Genomic DNA, 18108 nt, shown 5'->3' on the forward strand with positions numbered 1-18108 from the left:
AGGGGCCAGGATTACATGGGCACCCATGTCATTATGATGCCGCTGTCATTATGTCATTCAAGTTACTGGAGTGGCTCTGGATCCAGCCACAGGGAGGCAGAAACCACTCTGCTCAGTTTATGCATGCATTTACACAAGCAGAGCTGTTTAGATAAGAGGAAAGTATGACAGCTAAGTGGTCATGATAAAGATTATAACAAGTACTGTGGAGGGGGGGGGTTGTTTAGCAAATGATACTGAAAATAAGCATCACTAAGAGGAACTTCTTGTGTAACTTTTTCCAACACGATGATTAAGTTTTGTATTTGACATGCGTACGTTCAATTTCCCACTGGAGTTCCTGTAACTGGCTGCAGATGCATGCCATTAGTTCATCATTTCTTGTGGCAGAAAACACCTGTCCCCACACCATACACACAAATAAAATTTAAGATCAAAACTTGAATGTGAGCAGGTTTCAGAACAAAATGTCTCTCAGATTGCATAGATTAAGTATTGCTGGGGGATATTGCATAAATAGAAAAATAGGTGACTGTACTCATGAAGTTGTTACAGTAAGCACCACACTTTTTAACAACAACAAAAGGAGGTGCCAGTATTGTGTACCCTTGAGCACCCCCTAAAAAAGCACTGCATAAATGGCTTTTAAAGAGGATCAGAGAAATACACAGAATATGTCTCTCTCAGTGGCCTTGAACCACGATAACCAGAAATATATTCTGTACATCTCCGATGCCATGGACTGGGGGAATCTGCCCTATTTATGAACCTCTGAATGACCAGTTACATGAGAACAGGCTGAGCTATATGGACCTCTGCTCTGATAACACTTTTTTAATCACCATGTAATACTAAGTGGTTGCCAATTCCTTACTTAGTTGCCTCTTGCTTCGGACATGCTTGAACAATCACACTTATTATGAGTGATAGTAATGGGACTTCCTCTTCCTTCTTCTACTGCAGCCCCTCACACCTCCCAACCATCCAGAGCAGATTTTGGGGGGTACGCAAGTCCTACTGTGCAAGTGGAAGTCTGTTCTACTTGCGAATTGATACAATTAACTGTCACCGTATATCAGAAAACATTTAGTATTGTGTTGGATGCCTAACAGCTTTTAGTTTGGTTTCAGCTAGGTGAAAAACCCAAACTCTCAAATACATGAAATAGGTAACTTGTTCAGTGTTGTATAAGAAACTAGTTGGGTTGAGGAGGACAGGTCACAAAATACAGTTTTATAATTCACTTTTAAATACTATTTTACAAACAGTTCCAAATTGCTTGAATTCAATTTATGTGATAGATAAGAAGACCATATCATCACATACAGAAGTCAACATTTTAATGATGATGATGTACTACTTATACCCCACCCACCCAACTGGGTTCACCAACAGACTGATGACTGGGGTTCAGAATCCTTATTCTTATCCATATGTTAACATAAAAGTTAAATAAATATAGTGCCAGTAATTGTCTCATCCTCCCTGGTGACAGGAACTCATCAGCATTTCCTACTCTAACCTTTGTAAATTGTCAGCCATGTGTGCAGGCTGGTAGTCCACAGTTTATAACCACAGTTAATTACAATTAATTGTACTGAAAGCTGCAGCTCCATCTTAAAAAAATGGCACACAAATGCCTCCTTGGATTTTGTGCATATTTACTAACGAAGGGAAAGTGATGTTTCCCTTGATAAAGTCAACCTGCACTCCCTCCTATAATTTCATTGGTTGCAGCTCAATCTTTCAGTTTGTTCAATAATTATCTGCATATACAATTTAGAAGAAATACTTAGAATTATTATGAAGTGATAATTCCTGAGGTTATTTTTGTTGCTCTTTGAAAATACGTTTACAATTATATTTGCACCTCATTTTCTGGGGAATCTTACCAAATTATCTATGCATGCAAGTAATTTTGCCAGAATGGGAACTCATCACTTAGCATACTCCAAAAATAATTTAGAAGGAATAATGTCTTCTCTGTTTATTACAACCGACAGATTTAATTAAGCTGCAATCCCATACACACTTACCTAAGAGTAAACCCTATTGAATTCACAGTGAGATTTATCTTTGAACAGGACTGCGTTGTTAAATCTTTTAGGGTTGCATTTTTTAACCTTTTATTTCCTGAGGGGAATAGTGCTGGCTATCCATCTTTTTTTTAAAAAAACTATTTTATATGATAAAATCTGTCCCAGCAGCTGATTAATAATCTGCCCAAGATGTTTAACCATGAATCTATCATTAAACCAATTTCAACCTCTTATGATTTCTGAGTCACCACATTTACTAGTGTCTTCCCACTGCCAATATCTCAATATTTGACCAGCATAGTTCTTAAATCTTTGCCTTCCTTTGTTTTAGTAATTTATTTCAGTAATTTACACCTTTCATTTACCATATCTGAAATAGTTACACGGTCATATCAGGCTGTAATACATCTGTTCTGCACAGGTTTCCCACCCCAATCGACATTTGTATTTCTAATATGATGAGAGAAACTTTGGGCACCTATATGTCTGGGGAGAGAAGTGTTTGGAGACCCCTCCAGTGGGAGACTGGCATATTTCCTATTGGGTCTCATTTCAATGGACTCCAAAATAATCGGGCATATTACATAAAGGCACGCAGATGGAAAGATGATGAAAAATATTTAAAAAATAAGAAAGCCCTTCAAGAGTCAACAACCTAAATTTTTTTAGAACTATGATCTACATTACATTCTCTCTCAACTTCCCTGTTCATGGAGAGATGTACTATCTGACAGAATATTTCTCATACATATAAAAACATACTACCTCCAGAAGAATTTTAGCCTTATTACCCTGACATGTCAACACAAAAGAATGAAACTGAATCCACAAATTCTTTGCATCTAGAAGGCTCCACATTCAATTCCTGGCATCTCTGGTTAATGGATATTAGGTAACAAGAATGGAGAGACTACTTGAGGCCTTTACAGCTGCCTCCAAATAATACTGGGCACGATGGTCACTGAGCTGACTCAGTGTAAGTACTCCATGCTCTTTGAATACCAATATTCAGCTACAGATGGCAGCTTCCAGGTATTTCTTCCATATAAAAAAAACAACCAAACAAGCAAAAGCCGTTGTAACATTAAGATTTAAAAAACAGGATGGCAATGTCATTTTAATGCACTTTTAACAACAGGCATCATTATTACTTATCAGACAGCTGTTAAAATGTTTTTAAAAAATAGTTTTTAAAAGTACCTCTTCAATTCAGAAGAGGAGATAGAGAGAGGATCACTCGTTCATCTCTCCAACTCAGCACTTTACAACTGATCTTACTGAGAAGCTATTTCAATCCATCTCAGAAAATATGCACCTGAGCATAAATTGTGAGGTACTCTATTCACTAATGGAGGAAGGCAAAAGCTTATGAAAACATATTTCTGTCCCTTATACACAAAGAAGCAGGTACCATAAAATTAGCTCTGCTACATATCACTTGGTCAAAAGCCTTTACAATTGCTAAAACACAGATATGTAATTTTGCCTGTTTAAATCAATTGGTGGACTTAATTAAGACAAAATAAGATATTAAAAACCACCATTAGGGCCTTTTGTAAGCCTTTTGTATTTTTAACTACTGCCTTAGTTTTATTTTTATTCATGAATGCTGTTGTTGCTTTTCACTCAGGCATTCATTTTATTGTGCTCCACTGTTTCTATTTCCTGTTCACATTCAGATAGAAATGATCAGCACTGGAAGGAAAAACATACAGCTTTGGAGCCCAAATGTTTTATTTATTTATTTATTTCCTCTAAACCATATGTGCAAATCCAAATATAGCTGCATCAATCCTCTTCTATTGGTGTCACTAGATTTCCATCTATTGTTTTCCGAAGAAAACTGCTCTGAGTTTTTGTCTCTATTGCAAGGAGGTGAGTAATATCAGTGGTAATATTCTAATTTCTGCTTCAAGACAGCGTAACAGTTTGTCAGTAACAAACAAGTTATTTCTCCCTTTCCTTTCTCCGTTATATTGAATTCTAAAAGTATGTGCTAACATCAAAGAAAAGCAGTAGAGGGTACAAGGCACACCACTGTCACCCAGTACTATTTGTTCATGCTGAGAAACAAAAGGTCAGACACAATCGAGTGTTACTAGCTCAACAGATGTCTCTCCCATTAGTTCCCTTAATCCCAGAACCACAGTGTTAGTGTTTCATGCAGACCTGGGGTTAGTAAAGACTAAAACTTGAAAAAAATGTAGTGGGGATTTCTCAATCAGTGTGAATTTCTCTGTCTTTTAATGGTAGAAAATAAGGGCAATCAGGAAAGTTTGCATACAACGTGGTTACAAGCTTAGAGCTTTAGTAAAAGATTAATAAGAACAGAGGGGTTTTTTTTGGACACTTTGTCTTACCTTCTGATAAACAGAACTGATATTTAATGATCTAAAGAGGGGAAATAAAATAAATGATATAATCATCAGGAGTTCAATAAATTATTTGTACAGGTAGGCCTTGAGTTATTCTAGATACCTTCAGTGATTATTCTAGATTCTTAGGGGGCAATCCTATGGCAAGAGTCATTGGGATGAGCAGATTCAGGTACGGTAGATCTCTGGCTTAGCCGGCTGTTTCCCAGTTCAGACAGGCTCAGCTGGCAGTAAGCCCCCAACCCTGGCTCAGCAGAAAATATGCGGTCGTAACTTGTTCATCCTGGCTCAGTTGGGGCTCAAACAGCTGAGATGACTTTGGCTGAGCCGAGGCTGGTATAAGTCCCCCCCAAAGGGGGCATTGCGGGGGTGGGACCAGAGAGCTCCAAATCCTTAGTCTGTTCAGCTCTGTCATGTGACTTTGCAACCTGGCATAAAACACAATGGTTTTCCTACTGCCTTCTGTTGAATGGCATTTGGATCTGCTGTAACCTTACGTCGGCCTAACTTACACCGACTTGCTTTTACGCTATCTTCTTGTGCATAGGATTGCTCCCTGTGTGATTGTTTTATTAGTAACTGAAAATGCAGCATTGTATATAGAGGATTAAAAAAAAAATTATAGGGGAAAATGACTATGTAACCATTCATAGTTTAAAATTAGAAAGTGGATAACAGCAAAGCTTTCATGGTTCCCAAATGAAGACTAAAATCAACCTTTCTTGAAGATAAAGTGCATCAACTGGGCTTACAGATCAGTCTTTAGATTGAGGAATCAAGGGTATCTAGGAACATTCATAAATAAAATGATGGTTTATTATAGATCAACAACTGAGTAGTTGTATGTGAGCGCTCTAATTTGATAGACGAAGGATACAATTGCCCAACATGCAGCTTCCTAAGCATGGAAATCTAAATAATAATATTTTTTAATATCGGTAGTTTGACTAGAAATACTGCATTTTAAGTGTTATCAAACAGAAATCTAGGCATTTATTGCATTCTTACCGGTTTCAGAGGGCAAATGGTGGCAAGGTGCTGGACAGAAAACCTGAGCTGCATAGTCCTCAAAGGTTGAAGGATCAAGATGGTGCTGGACAATTGTTTGCAGATATCGAGCTCTTTCCTCATAGCTAATTTTATCCAAAAGTTAAGGATCAATTTAAAGTTCAGACTAAAGCAGCCAGCACGACATTCTGATCAATGACACAACCACGTTGTTTCCTTTTAACCAATCTATTTATGCATATATTAATTTTATGATTCTAATTCAGAGCTGTATCCCTACCTATTCTGAAGGCTGATATATAAGAGAGACCCCCTGTAATTATACAATATTTTAAATGAATATGTTCAAAGGATCCCAATACCAAGTTCTTGCCTCTCACTTGAATGTGCAGTATCACACCATCTTTCTGTTCTGATCTACCCATCCTCTTGAACCTAGAATACATTAGCTAAAACTCTTTATTGAGTTTGAAAGAGTTCAAAGTTCCCTAGAAGTTCTTCCTATATGAATAACAACCTAATATATCACCCTTGTGAAGCTGCCCCAAAGGCAGTGAACTCTTATATAGGTTCTGGAAGGGCTAAGCCACACCCACTGTCCAATGGAGATCAGAGTCACAGCAGAAACTAGAACAGCATCTTCAGCTTATGCAGAAGTCTTTAACAGGTATTATTCAACTTCCCATTGCTCATACAAGAGCAGCTGAATAAAAATGCTGGAGAGGCATATCTCCAATCCCAATGGTGGTCATGGTTCTTGCTGGAAGCAACTTCCACTATCAAAGATAACCCTTCGATAGTAATTACACAGAAATGAAATGTGAAAAACCTTCTGAATGCACCTCTGGTCAAAGGAAGCAAAGTAATTAAAACAAGTGAGCATGCTTCTCATACTTCCTCAAATGGGTTGCATGTTATCTCATAAACAAGGGTTGTTTTTTCATTATTAAGGGTTTTGTAAACCCTTGCTTGTAAGATAACATGCAATGATTTGAGGAAGTATGAGAGAAGCAAGGTTCCAGTAAATACATGTTACAAAATAAAATCCCCAGAACAGCACCCAACAGGGTCTTAAAAAAATATCAGTGCTCTCAATGTTAGATTTTAATATCTAAAACTTAGTACTAAAAAAAAAAGATTCAGAACGAAAAGTCCATATTGATTTTCACTTAAAAACAGCCTTCCCCATAATTCTCAAACAAATTAAACTGTTCAGATAAACACCTAGCTAAATCTGTGTATTAGGAAAAATAACTGGTCAATTATGCTATTGAAACAAGTAGGTATATTTGCAAAATGGCCATAGCATCCCTGTACCAGCGAAGAAAGTGTCTGCGGGACATCGACAGCAAAGTATTGTACTTCTTCCTTTCCCCCTACATCCTCTTTTGCTGATAATATTGACAAGAGACCAGTATCTTGAAGTGTTGTTGCTTTTGAAGAACCCTCTCCAGGCTTCTTGTTCCAGAGGGCCTGATTTTACCGTTAGCACAGAGAGAGTGAGAAAGGGAGAGAATATTTCTGCTGTTCATGAAAGCAACTATGGAAATGGTTGTCAAAATGCAGAACAGCAGGCAGCAACATACAATTATCAAGAAAAAAATACCATGCTGACTTTGTGTCATAGGCTGATTTAGTGGGATTCGAAATCAGTTACTTTCCTCATACAATTTGTAGAAGTTGTCTTGCTGTACTCATTGGATTATTAATCTTTCTAAAAACAGGATTTATTTATTTATTGCATGCAGCTCTTTTGGCTATTTCTACTGAAGCAATGTCTTCTAATGCCATTTAAATGTATTTCTTTCAGAAGATGAGAAACACTTGGCAGGAGTTCCATTTACTTATTTTTTTTACAAATGAGACCTATGAAATCTCAACAAAGAATATTCCCCTCTTTAGAGGAGATGGGGCTGAGCTCCCCTTGCTGGACACTATCAGGTGTGTGTACGCACATGTGTTCAAGAACCATGGAACACAATTTCTGTTCGCCTTGGGGGAGAAGATAGCAATCCACTTTCACTCCATAAGGATGTCTGGCATCCGTGGCAGCAGGAAGGGGAAACTGAACCTTGAGCACATGTACCCAATCCTTCTGGTGACAAAGGCCCTAAATAAATAATAATAATAATAATAATAATAATAATAATAATAATAATAATAATAATAATAAAAAAAAAATAATAAGGCTGATGGATGGGCAGCATGCTTTGGCAGCAAAGGGGCAACTTCCTTTCATCACTAAAAGGCACTTAAAAGGAAGATGGGAAAATCTGGCTGCAGGAACACGTCTGCTCACCTGCAGAACATAATTCCTCTCCGCTCACAAATCCCAGTGGGTAGGGGATAACATCTGCACTCTACCCCAGCCTTTTCTTTGTTAGGGACATTTCCCAGCGATACGGAGAAAGCATGCAAGAGCAATACACACCTCTGCCGGCTTTCGGAGAAAGGTCAGAGATGTTTGCGCCCATTTTCCTGCACAGATAGTGTGTCTCTAAGATGGGTAGCTACCCTACCCTACCTTGCTTCTCTCCCTGCCCCCCTCACAGATTTGTGACTTTGGAAATGGGTCCATGAATTTTTACAATTTGAGCCCCCTTGGCTTAAAGCAAATCACCCCCAACAATGAAGTGTACTCATTCACTACCTATCAACTCTTTCTTAGGCACCATAGCCAAATATTCTTTCTACCATTAACCTTTCTTGCAACCAAACGAGCAATTCCTCCCTTTTCCACCTTGAAAAATACCCTTCTTTGATTCATATACCCCCATTTGAAAAGCCTTGACTTATCTTTAGAACGGGGGAACTAACAATGGGTTGTAAGGAATGGTATACACATTTTAGGTGCTTACTGATGTACAAAATATTAAAACTAATAAAGAGTCTCTCGTGATTATATATTTTTAAAGAAGAAAACATACTAAACCCACACTTTCGTGCACTGTATTTCAGTAATTAAGTGGACCGTGCAGTGACAATAATTTTCACACCTAGGACGCAAGTGTGCAAAAAAAAAAAAAAAAAAAGGAGCTTTGACTTACAATAGGTAGCCAAACCCAAACTACTTCTATTATAGATCTTCATCAGATTCATTGCTTATGCTCATCTGTCCCCTTAAAACAGGGTTGCAGTCCAAAAATTGCTTTTGAAAACACCATAAATAGCAACATTAGGACACGGAGGAATAGAAAACCCTTTTGTTGTGAAGGTTCTTAGGTTGTGGGACATACACAAGATTGAGCCTTAACACAGGAGAGTAATATAGCACAGTTTTTAAGAGGCTGTATATAAGTGGTAGAGGATGAAACTGATGGTTGAAGTCTAAATAATACTACATATCTCACAACTTGTTGAAAAGCACTTTTTTCCATTGGGGGAGATTCACAGCTGCTGAATTTTCTGCAGTTAATAGAGTCCTTTGATTCACAGCAGTGCCCCTTGCACAAAAAATACTGGCCTTTGTGTATTACCAGAAACTAATTTTCTATTTGGCTGAAAAGGGAAAAATTGGGTTATTGCTTCTCCCTCCTACAGAGCTTTTCATTATGCCTGATGCACTCAACTTCTAAGCTCTTCTGAGAAAAAAAAATAACTGAAGAGGCAAGAGGTAGAAAAATGAGCTTGTTAGCACATTAGAAGTGAAGTATCTTGGTGGGCCCCAGAAATTCCCAGTGGTGTGTTAACTTATCACTCTATGCATGCTGGCACTGATAGTCTCCCAATTGAGCACTCTCTTTTCGCACCAAAGGTGCTGCCAGGAAGCAAAGGCTGAAGGCCCACAGGAGAACAGCCTGCTATCAAAACAAGCTGTTTTTAAAAGTCTGTTTGAATGGGTAAAACGCTTTATGAAAAGCAGGGTGGAGACACCTACCTACTTTTAAAATGCTCCTGTTTCAGAGGTCTCTAAATGAAACCTTTTAGGTTTAGTATATGTATAGTACGTATACACAAATAGGACAGAAGTGAGGTTATTATTAGTATTAATATTATTTATTAAACTTCTATCCTGCCCTTCACTCAGAAGATGATAGGTTTGCAACATGAAAATACAAAATGGGAACACAAAATGCATGACAAAACCAAAACAAACTAATAACCTCCCTGCCACAAACATATCTGAAAGGCCAATGCCCTTTCAAAGTTAATGCCTTTGATGTGATTGTGTTTGCACCTTGAACTCCACAGAAAGGATGTACACAGCATCTTGCGGGTTGCTGACCATCTTCTCTTACAGAGGAAAAATGCTTTGGAAAGCTTATCTAAGAGAAGACAAAATACAATGCTTCATTTCTAGCATTCAGAAAAAACGGGCAAGAATTTTGCTAGTTCTCCCTTCATAAGAGTAAGTTTCTGGGCACCCTGTGTTGATCCAACAAAACCCTTGCATACTGAAAAACCTCGATTTAAGCACCAAAACAGCATGGCCTTGAAGCACATATGAAGGTAGCCAAAGTCAATCTTATCCTTATTCCACACACTTCACATACTACAACCTAAACAACAAAGTGGGTAGCATTACAGATTCTAAAAGCCATCAGTCTTGTGACCTTAAGTTCAGAGCTTGACTTCGTGTGCTGCTTTGGGATGCTCTTTTAGCTTGTAGCTGGTTTAGAAAAGCATGTTTATCAGCTGATGGGGAAGAAGCATATTTTTGCTTTATAGTGTCGGGTTGCATATAATTTAAATTACCGCATTGGTTTATCGTCTGCTGCATGCACAAGATGGGCTGAAAACACCCTCTCAACAATACCACCCGTGCTATACATTTTAAAAAGCAGAGGCTGGCATATAAGGATGTCCAGGAGGAAAATAACAGAAGAATTTTCAGGAACCACTTCTTTTTCTTTTCCAGTTCCTGAGTATCTTCCAGAAGTGGGACTGACCCAAAATATTTTGCTGCCTGATGTGGAGAAACAGTTATTACTCCCCGCTCCTCTGCATCAATGTGCGCAATACCCAATCAAATTACTTTGGCCCCTGAGGTAGAAAATCACCAAAGGACTCCGCTCCTTCCATAGCAGTAAAAATACAACAATAAATTAATTAAACTAACAATTTGCTGCTGTCAGGGCTGGCTCCTGGTCCCAGCTCACAGAGGACCAACGCTGGCTGGTATTTATGTACAAAAGTCTTTATTGAAGTACAGTTTCCATTTCCCGCCACAGCGCTCCAGCTCTACGTCTAGGCTTTAGACCGGTGAAGCTCCATCTGAGTCTCCGCCCCCTGTACACCAGTTTAAGACTCTAGCTTTACTCCACCTCTTCTTTCTCCTCTGGGTCCTGCTGCCCTCCGGTGCCCCTGTCTCCCTGGATTCTTCTGAGGCTGACGATGACCCCCCTGACTCCTCCCGCTCTCTTCGGCGGGCTTTAGGACCTGGCTCTCTTCCCGGGCTGCCAACTGTGCCTCCCTCCTGTACATTTGAACTTGGCGCGCGCGCGCGTTTAACTTTCCTGATGACCGTTTCCTCACTCCCCGACGGAGGTGTGGTCAATCCTGCCTCATGTTCTCCCGCTGGCAGCGCGCCACCTGATCCCGATGCCTAGGACTCCTCCCCCCTACTGCACTCTGGGGGGGACGTGGGCCCGGATTTCCAACTGCTACTCTCTGAGTCCCCTCTGCCCCCTTCTTCCCGAGGTGTTCCCCTGGGCACTCCCCTTGCCCTGACCATGGGGGCTCCTTTCTGTGAATCGTCCGATTCACTGGAAAGACTCAGAGACCTCGGATCGCTGTCATCGCTGACATTTCCTTCGGACTCCTCCCCTTCACTCTCCATTTCCTCCTTATCCTGTGCCTCTGCTCCTGAACCCCTGACAGCTGCCCTCTCATGATATCTGAAATCAGGTGAGATTCTGCCTAATAGTACGACTGGCTCTGAGTTTGGGTATAATAGCAACTTGTGAAAGGAGAAACTTATTAAACAATGCTTGTAATAATTCACATCTCTCTTCCTATTCTCTGCTTCCCCTCATCTGCTTCTTTTCCATACAAGTGATATACACCAAATTTCATTTGTTTTAGACATTTCTAAAACTCTCTCTATAAAATTAATTCGAATACAATTTAAAATCCAAAATGAAATGATAAAATATACAAGAGGAAATCTTTTGGATCCAATCAACAGGTGACATTTTTTGTTTTGTTTTTAATTTAAAACAATACTAAATTATACATGCACAGGCTTCAATCCTATACATACTCACCTCAGGATAAGTCTAATTAAATTGAATGGGACCTCTTTGTAGATATATGCATAACTGCACTATTATACTTGAAAGCAGATGCCTTGGCTGTTTCATTTTTGCTGAGTGTTTAATTATGCATTTTCAGCTTCAGGAATCTTATTGACTGAATAGATGCTGAAATAATTGCAATACTAAATTTAACAAATCAGGAAGCAAACCAAAATCCTATCCTATGTTGTTGCTGTTTTTAAAAAACACAATACTTCTGTGATTGTTTTACAAATGCAAATATTATGCACACTTTCCTGGGAAGAAGCTAATTGCACCCAGTGGGCATTATTTTTGACTAAACTTGCATACGAGTGGGCTTTAAGATAGTGCTCCTAAACCAATTTTAATTTTTGCCTCTCAGAGAAATTTGTCAGAAAATGATTCACTGTAGTATTACCAAGAACCTAAGTTTTGAGATGAATTCTTCTAAGAATAGCCTGACCTCATACAGCAATGACAAGTGTAGTTCTGTTTTGTTTCATCAGGCTAAATAACTAATTCCTTCATCACCATCCGTGAAGGAAAGTTGTAACCCAACTGTTTGTAACCAACTCAACTGCTGGGCTGCAATCCATTCCTACAACCGTATTCCTAAGTTTATATTGTTTACACTGAGTCTCAATTAAGATACAAGCCTGACACCTGGTACTTCTTCATTTTAGTCCCACGGGCTGTGAGATAATTCAAAATCCATAACAGGTGCCACGGCAGTACAAATGGAGTCCCATTAATAGACGCTGGTGTCAGATAAAATTCAGAACATATTGAGACGTAGCTACTTGACACATATTTGTGAGGGGGAGGGTGGTAGTAAAAATATTCCAGTATCTTTCACAGTTCCTTTTTAATATTACCTTCTTTTATTACAATATGTTTTATAACCACAGAACGTGATCCCATGCCTTACATTATTATCTCTATGAACCAATTTGGGCTGCAAACTGAAATAATAAATTAGCAAGTAGTTCTATTGATTTAATTAATATGAATCACATGACTATAAGTGATTTTAGGACTGCATCCTAAAAACAAAAACAAAAGATGCACACAAGGTTACATAAACCATTGTAATGTAGATTGTTTTCATTTAATAGATTTGTTAGCCACCTTCCAAAACACCGTAAACACTTGCAGCATCCCATAAGTTAAAGGCCATGAGGTGAAGGAGATTGCCAATGCTACCAAGTGAGCCTGCTTTGTCAGTAAGGACCGAAGGCAGAAAAAAACCCCTGCGTCACCCAAGCCCAACCTGTCAAGCTAACACAAAAAGATACCATGACCAATGGTACTGAAAGCTGTTGACAGGTCCAGGAGAATCAAGGCTGTTCCTACGCCATAAACAGGTCAGAAAGCACACTGAAACCAATCAAAAGAATCTATTTCATGACCGTCTGCAGCTGACTTTGCTTAAGAACGGTACAAAAGAAACTGGACTTTCTTGCAATCCAAGGAAGTCATCTTGTTCATGCAAGGACTTCCACTTACATAACAGAAGTTCCCCTCCCTCTCCTCACCTAGGCACCCCAAATCTGCCACAGAGAGCTGAGGGACCCCTCAGAAGAGATATTGGAGTGGCCATAAAGATACAACAATAAATATCAAGGACCATAGGGCCCAATTTTGATTTCTTCAATATAGGTCCTTTTCAATAAATACCTTTTTCAAGGCAGTAGGAACTATTCCTTCCTTCAGGGAAACAATGATATCTAAGGTCTATAGAACAGGTGTGGGAAACTGGATCCTTACCCCTGCCCCATGGGCTAGGTTTTGCAGTTGGGTGGGGCTGCCTCACCTGTCAGTCACTTAACGTCAAAGTGACATGAGCTGACCCATTCCATATACATCCCTGCATTTTACAAGCCCTGACATGATGCAAAGAGCTGTGCACAAGGCTTTTCAGGTGTTGCTGGTCAGCTGTAAACTTCTTATCATCATCGTCATCAATATCATCATTTCTATAGCACTTTAAATTTTGAAGGTGGGAAAAACTCAAAGCAGTTTACTACCTACATTAAACTATTAAACAAAACAACCCAGAATGAAACATTACTGAAGAAAGTCAAATATAAGGTTTTGGCCCAGCTGCACCTTTATACATTGAGCAGGTGGGTGTGGCTCACCCAAAACAGCCTCATGGGCCAAACTAGAAGATCTGGTGCGCCAAATTAAGCTTGGGGCTAGAATAGGCATGGCCAAACTTGGCCCTCCAGATGTTTTGGGACTACAACTCCCATCATCCCTAGCTAACAGGACCAGTGGTCAGGGATGATGGGAACTGTAGTCCCCAAACATCTGGAGGGCCGAGTTTGGCCATGCCTGGGCTAGAGGTTCCCAACTGCTGCCACAGAAGAAGCTCAGTGACTCTTTCTTCCCCAACTTCCCATCTCGGTGAGCTTGGCTGATTTCCCCCACAAGAGCCTAGGTAGAGCTGAAGAGGAAACTTCTCCCATGGCTCAGACATTGGTAGGTCTTCACGTAAGGCAGAAGTGTGTGTTTGTGTGAGTGAGAGAGTGAGTGAGTGAGTGAGTGAGTGAAGGGGAAATGTGGCTTGAAGAGTTTAAAGTAGGTAAAAAATGAGGATTAAAAAGAAGACTTGAAAAGATTTTGCTTCAACTAATCTAAGCCACACAAGTATTCTATTTTATTGAATATGCACACTGACAGAAGACCTTATTTGGTGGGGGGGGGGGGAGAGAAGAGGGATAAAAAAATTTACAGTGGGCAATTACTTAAGAGCTATCTGTATCTAAATGTGCAATAATTTGATTACATTTCTATTTAATATTGTAATGATCAAGAATACAAAATAGTGATTTTATTAGGAGAGAAAGCAGTAACAATGCACAGCAAACCATCATTTAAGGCTGTGTCACAGTATCTATGATAAGCTGCATATTGGTTTAAACTAATGCACTATATGCCTCCAGGGAACGGCAGGTTCAGAGACTGGGTTTTAACATCAGAATCTATCCATTAATCTTGACTTAAATATAATCTACCCTGCTGTAAAAGGAAGAATGGGCATTCAATGAATTACCATTATGAAATACAGCATTAATATATTTTCTCAATAATTAGAGCAGAAACTGTACTTTGACCACTGCTTACTCTTTCTAACCCTCTAAAATGTGTTTGACTAACCTGTGGATGTTGCTGGACTAGAGTTCCCATCACCACTGGCCATGCTAGTGGGCCATGAGGCTAATGGAGTTTAACAATATCTAGCAGGTTCCAGGTTCGCCACCCCAGTTTAAACCAAACAGACGGAGTGGATGTGAAACATGTGAATATTAGCACAGACTATCCAAGCTCTACCGCTTAGAACCTAAGCATAAAATTATATGAATTACAGTTAAACACAAGTAAATCTAAGTAGGCTTGATCAGATGATAACTTTGAACATCTGTGCTTCTCCCAAAATAAGATCGTGTGTGAGCCAACTCCAGAGGACCATTCCCTCTACCACAAATGTTTTATTGTTTTCACTTATTTATGCAAGAAGCAACAATCAGTATTCAACATTTTAACATGAAACCAAAGAGCTGGGAGATAAAAGACCAACGTAAGAACATAATGAACATTGAAGATCCAGAACTTCACAACAGAATTTGTGTTTAACAGGTAGCACTCTATGGAGCCTACTGTAGGTGATACAATGGCAAAACCAGAGTGTAAACATTAAAGGTTAATCTACATTTAATTATAAGTCTATTAATGGAACTTTGCACCACGCACAAAATCCTTATGCTGTGTCCTTTTATGATTATTGTAATTGGTTATTATAGTTTATTTGTGTGCGTTTAAAATGATTAATATACTTTAAAAGCCTTATCGGACAGCTGTTCAAGAATGGCGCTTTTGTGTTTTTTATTAAAAACTGGTAGCCTATATGGAAGAACAGTGTAAATATATCAACTCGAGATCATTCCCCATCTTTCCTTGGAGCACCAATTAGCAAAGCGACCCCCTTTCCCCCTCCTCCCTAAAGCTGTCAAGCTGTTCAGAATAGTTTGTAACATGACAATAGTACTATTGTGAACAGGGTCTGGGCTTCCTTCCCACAGAGAGTTAAAATGGGCAGTTCCCGTTGCCCATGATTGGTGTCCAGTGAAACAATACACAGCCAGGTTTTATCAGCTCCACGCCAAAAAAGTGAAGCCAGGGAACCCAAGCCTTCATATCATGCTGAAACATATGCCAACCCGGCTGGCCCCAAAGGTTTATCGCTGAGAATCAGGATCCATCACGTCCCCTGTGAAATTTCACCTCACATACCTTCTGTGAAATGCATGGCTTTGCTGAAAATTGAACCTTTTCACAATTAGCAAGAACAGATGGATGGATGGAAACTGTGGTTTGGCAACCGGAATTAAAAGATTTTAAAAGCCCGTACTGGTAATACGTAGAAGTGCTTCAAGCAAAAGGGGTGAATCAGTGACCTTTGTCCTTATTTTTTTTATATAATGATGTTAAAAGGAATACATTTTTTTTTAAAAAAATTAACTTCTAACAGCAGTATTAAAAGGCAATAACAGTATTAAAACTTCCTATATTTTGCTGAAGTTTTCATGTGAAAAATAAAATGAGCACAAATGCACATTTTAGATTATTCAAATGCTCTTAAAATGGTGCACTAAAATGTAGCACATTCATAATACATTCTTTAGAAAAGGTTCTATTCTATTTTCTCTAAGCAACACTGGGGCAAAGCAGGTGTAATGATTTCTCATGCAGCCAGTATTTTCCAAATATTGTGCAATTCCTCCCTCAAAAAGATTTAAAACTAATCTAGTACAACATTCAATCTTGCGCATTTCACTTTAGAAAAACCTTTGGTAATTGTAGGGATATTTGGATGTGGTGTTTAAAAAGAATAAACATTACAAAAACATGTTGAAACAAGGTTTTTGTGGGGGTTTTTACACACACACACACACACACACACACACTGCTTAGCAATAGAGCAAAGATTGCAGACTACCTCTCTACTTTGTGAATGGCAAATTAGATGAGTACAACGAATCAATTTTACTTCAATTTTTTTATTCTTTAAAATCTTTTGCTTTCTCAGTTGAGAAAAAAACAACAGATTTTCTGCTTGTACAGCGGGGAGCACTCTGTGATTACTTTATTTATTTCTACCTATCTAAAATGTTTCATTCTGAGCACGAGCCATGGGAGACCGGGGGGCGTGGGGCAGCAGAGGGGAGAGAATACAAAGCATAAAACATTTACGTGGCCCTTACCCAACAGTGCAGCAAGCACACATATACGGATAATCAATGTAGAAATCCCTAAATAATTGTAATAAGGCATAGGTGGACAATCTATATGGCAAGCATTAATACAAGAGTTTAAAACCAATCACAAATGTCTACTCAATCAGTAGTCTAGTGCTTAAAATCAAAGGCATTTAAAGTGATGCTTTGGAATTAGTCATTATTAAAAAAAACAAAAAACCCTGCTCTTTCAACAGGTAACTAATAAATGGCTGAGAACAAGCCTACACTACACCTAAGGTCCAATTGTTAGGCAGAACACTGCCTACCCATGCTCCCTAGTGCTGTATTTTACCTCTAATTGCATGATCAAGCCAATAAATTGGTCTCGAGGGACAAAAAAAAGGACTATAAAGTACCTACCATGACAAAACTGGAGGCTGCAAGAAAATGCACTTCAGAAACAAGTAAGGCATGACAAGACAAATGAAGAAGAGGTTTCAAAGCCTGAAAGACAGTCATCAATACTGACAGATTACTGTAATTCTGGCTGTCAGGGCGATCGATTTAGGCAGCATATGCCAATCAATATACTCTTGTAATTTACTGAGCAGCATTAGGTACATAGTTAGCCAAGATGTGCCCAAGATAAGTCTCAGACTACTTTTAATGAGCATAAATCACACAATTTATGCTTTGGAATCTCAGAACTATTTAGTGGGTATAAAATAGCTGACACATCTATATAATTATTGGCACAAAGTAAGTCTAAATCTTTGTAGAATTTTCATTATTCTGAGGCTTACAATGCATCACCTGTGATTATATTTTTCCAAATTATTTCTGTTTCTAGGTAACTGTGGAAAAGATATTGGTTATCAGTGTTTAAAAGATATATGTGTACAGCTACTTCATCTGCCCACAGTATTAAAAACCCACAGTGTTTCAATTATCTGTTTTATAATCATAATCAGATGTAGAAATTAAAGCAAAAGAAAAGCTGCAAGTAAAAACTCTTGCATGTGAAAATCTGTTATCAGGATGGTCACATATTAAGTATCACATTATGTTTAGAGCACTGAAATGTTATTATTCAGTTAACATACCAATTCAGGAGCCCCTAAAGTTAATAACAATAACAATAACAATAACAACAATAATAACAATAACAACAACAACAACAACAACAACAACAACAACAATAATAATAATTTATTATTTATACCCC

The 18108-nt window shown here is 38.7% G+C and overlaps 1 protein-coding gene across 21 annotated transcripts in view; it reads right to left on the minus strand.

Annotated features, from left to right (window-relative positions):
• Positions 1-18108, minus strand: part of RALGAPA1 (Ral GTPase activating protein catalytic subunit alpha 1) — a 123143-nt gene that overhangs the window by 4947 nt on the left and 100088 nt on the right. For 14 of the 21 annotated variants that reach the window (XM_083451535.1, XM_083451550.1, XM_083451549.1 and 11 more), the window contains one exon: positions 5423-5547. In XM_083451535.1, coding sequence (XP_083307661.1) covers positions 5423-5547 — 125 coding nt within the window. Of the gene's footprint in view, positions 1-4399; positions 4431-5422; positions 5548-18108 lie in introns of all 21 variants that reach the window. The other 7 variants (XR_014514050.1, XR_014514051.1, XM_083451545.1 and 4 more) reach the window with 1 other exon arrangement.

The sequence above is a fragment of the Podarcis tiliguerta genome (genome assembly GCF_965153285.1).
Source record: "Podarcis tiliguerta genome assembly, chromosome: 1".
NCBI classification, from domain to species: domain Eukaryota; kingdom Metazoa; phylum Chordata; class Lepidosauria; order Squamata; family Lacertidae; genus Podarcis; species Podarcis tiliguerta.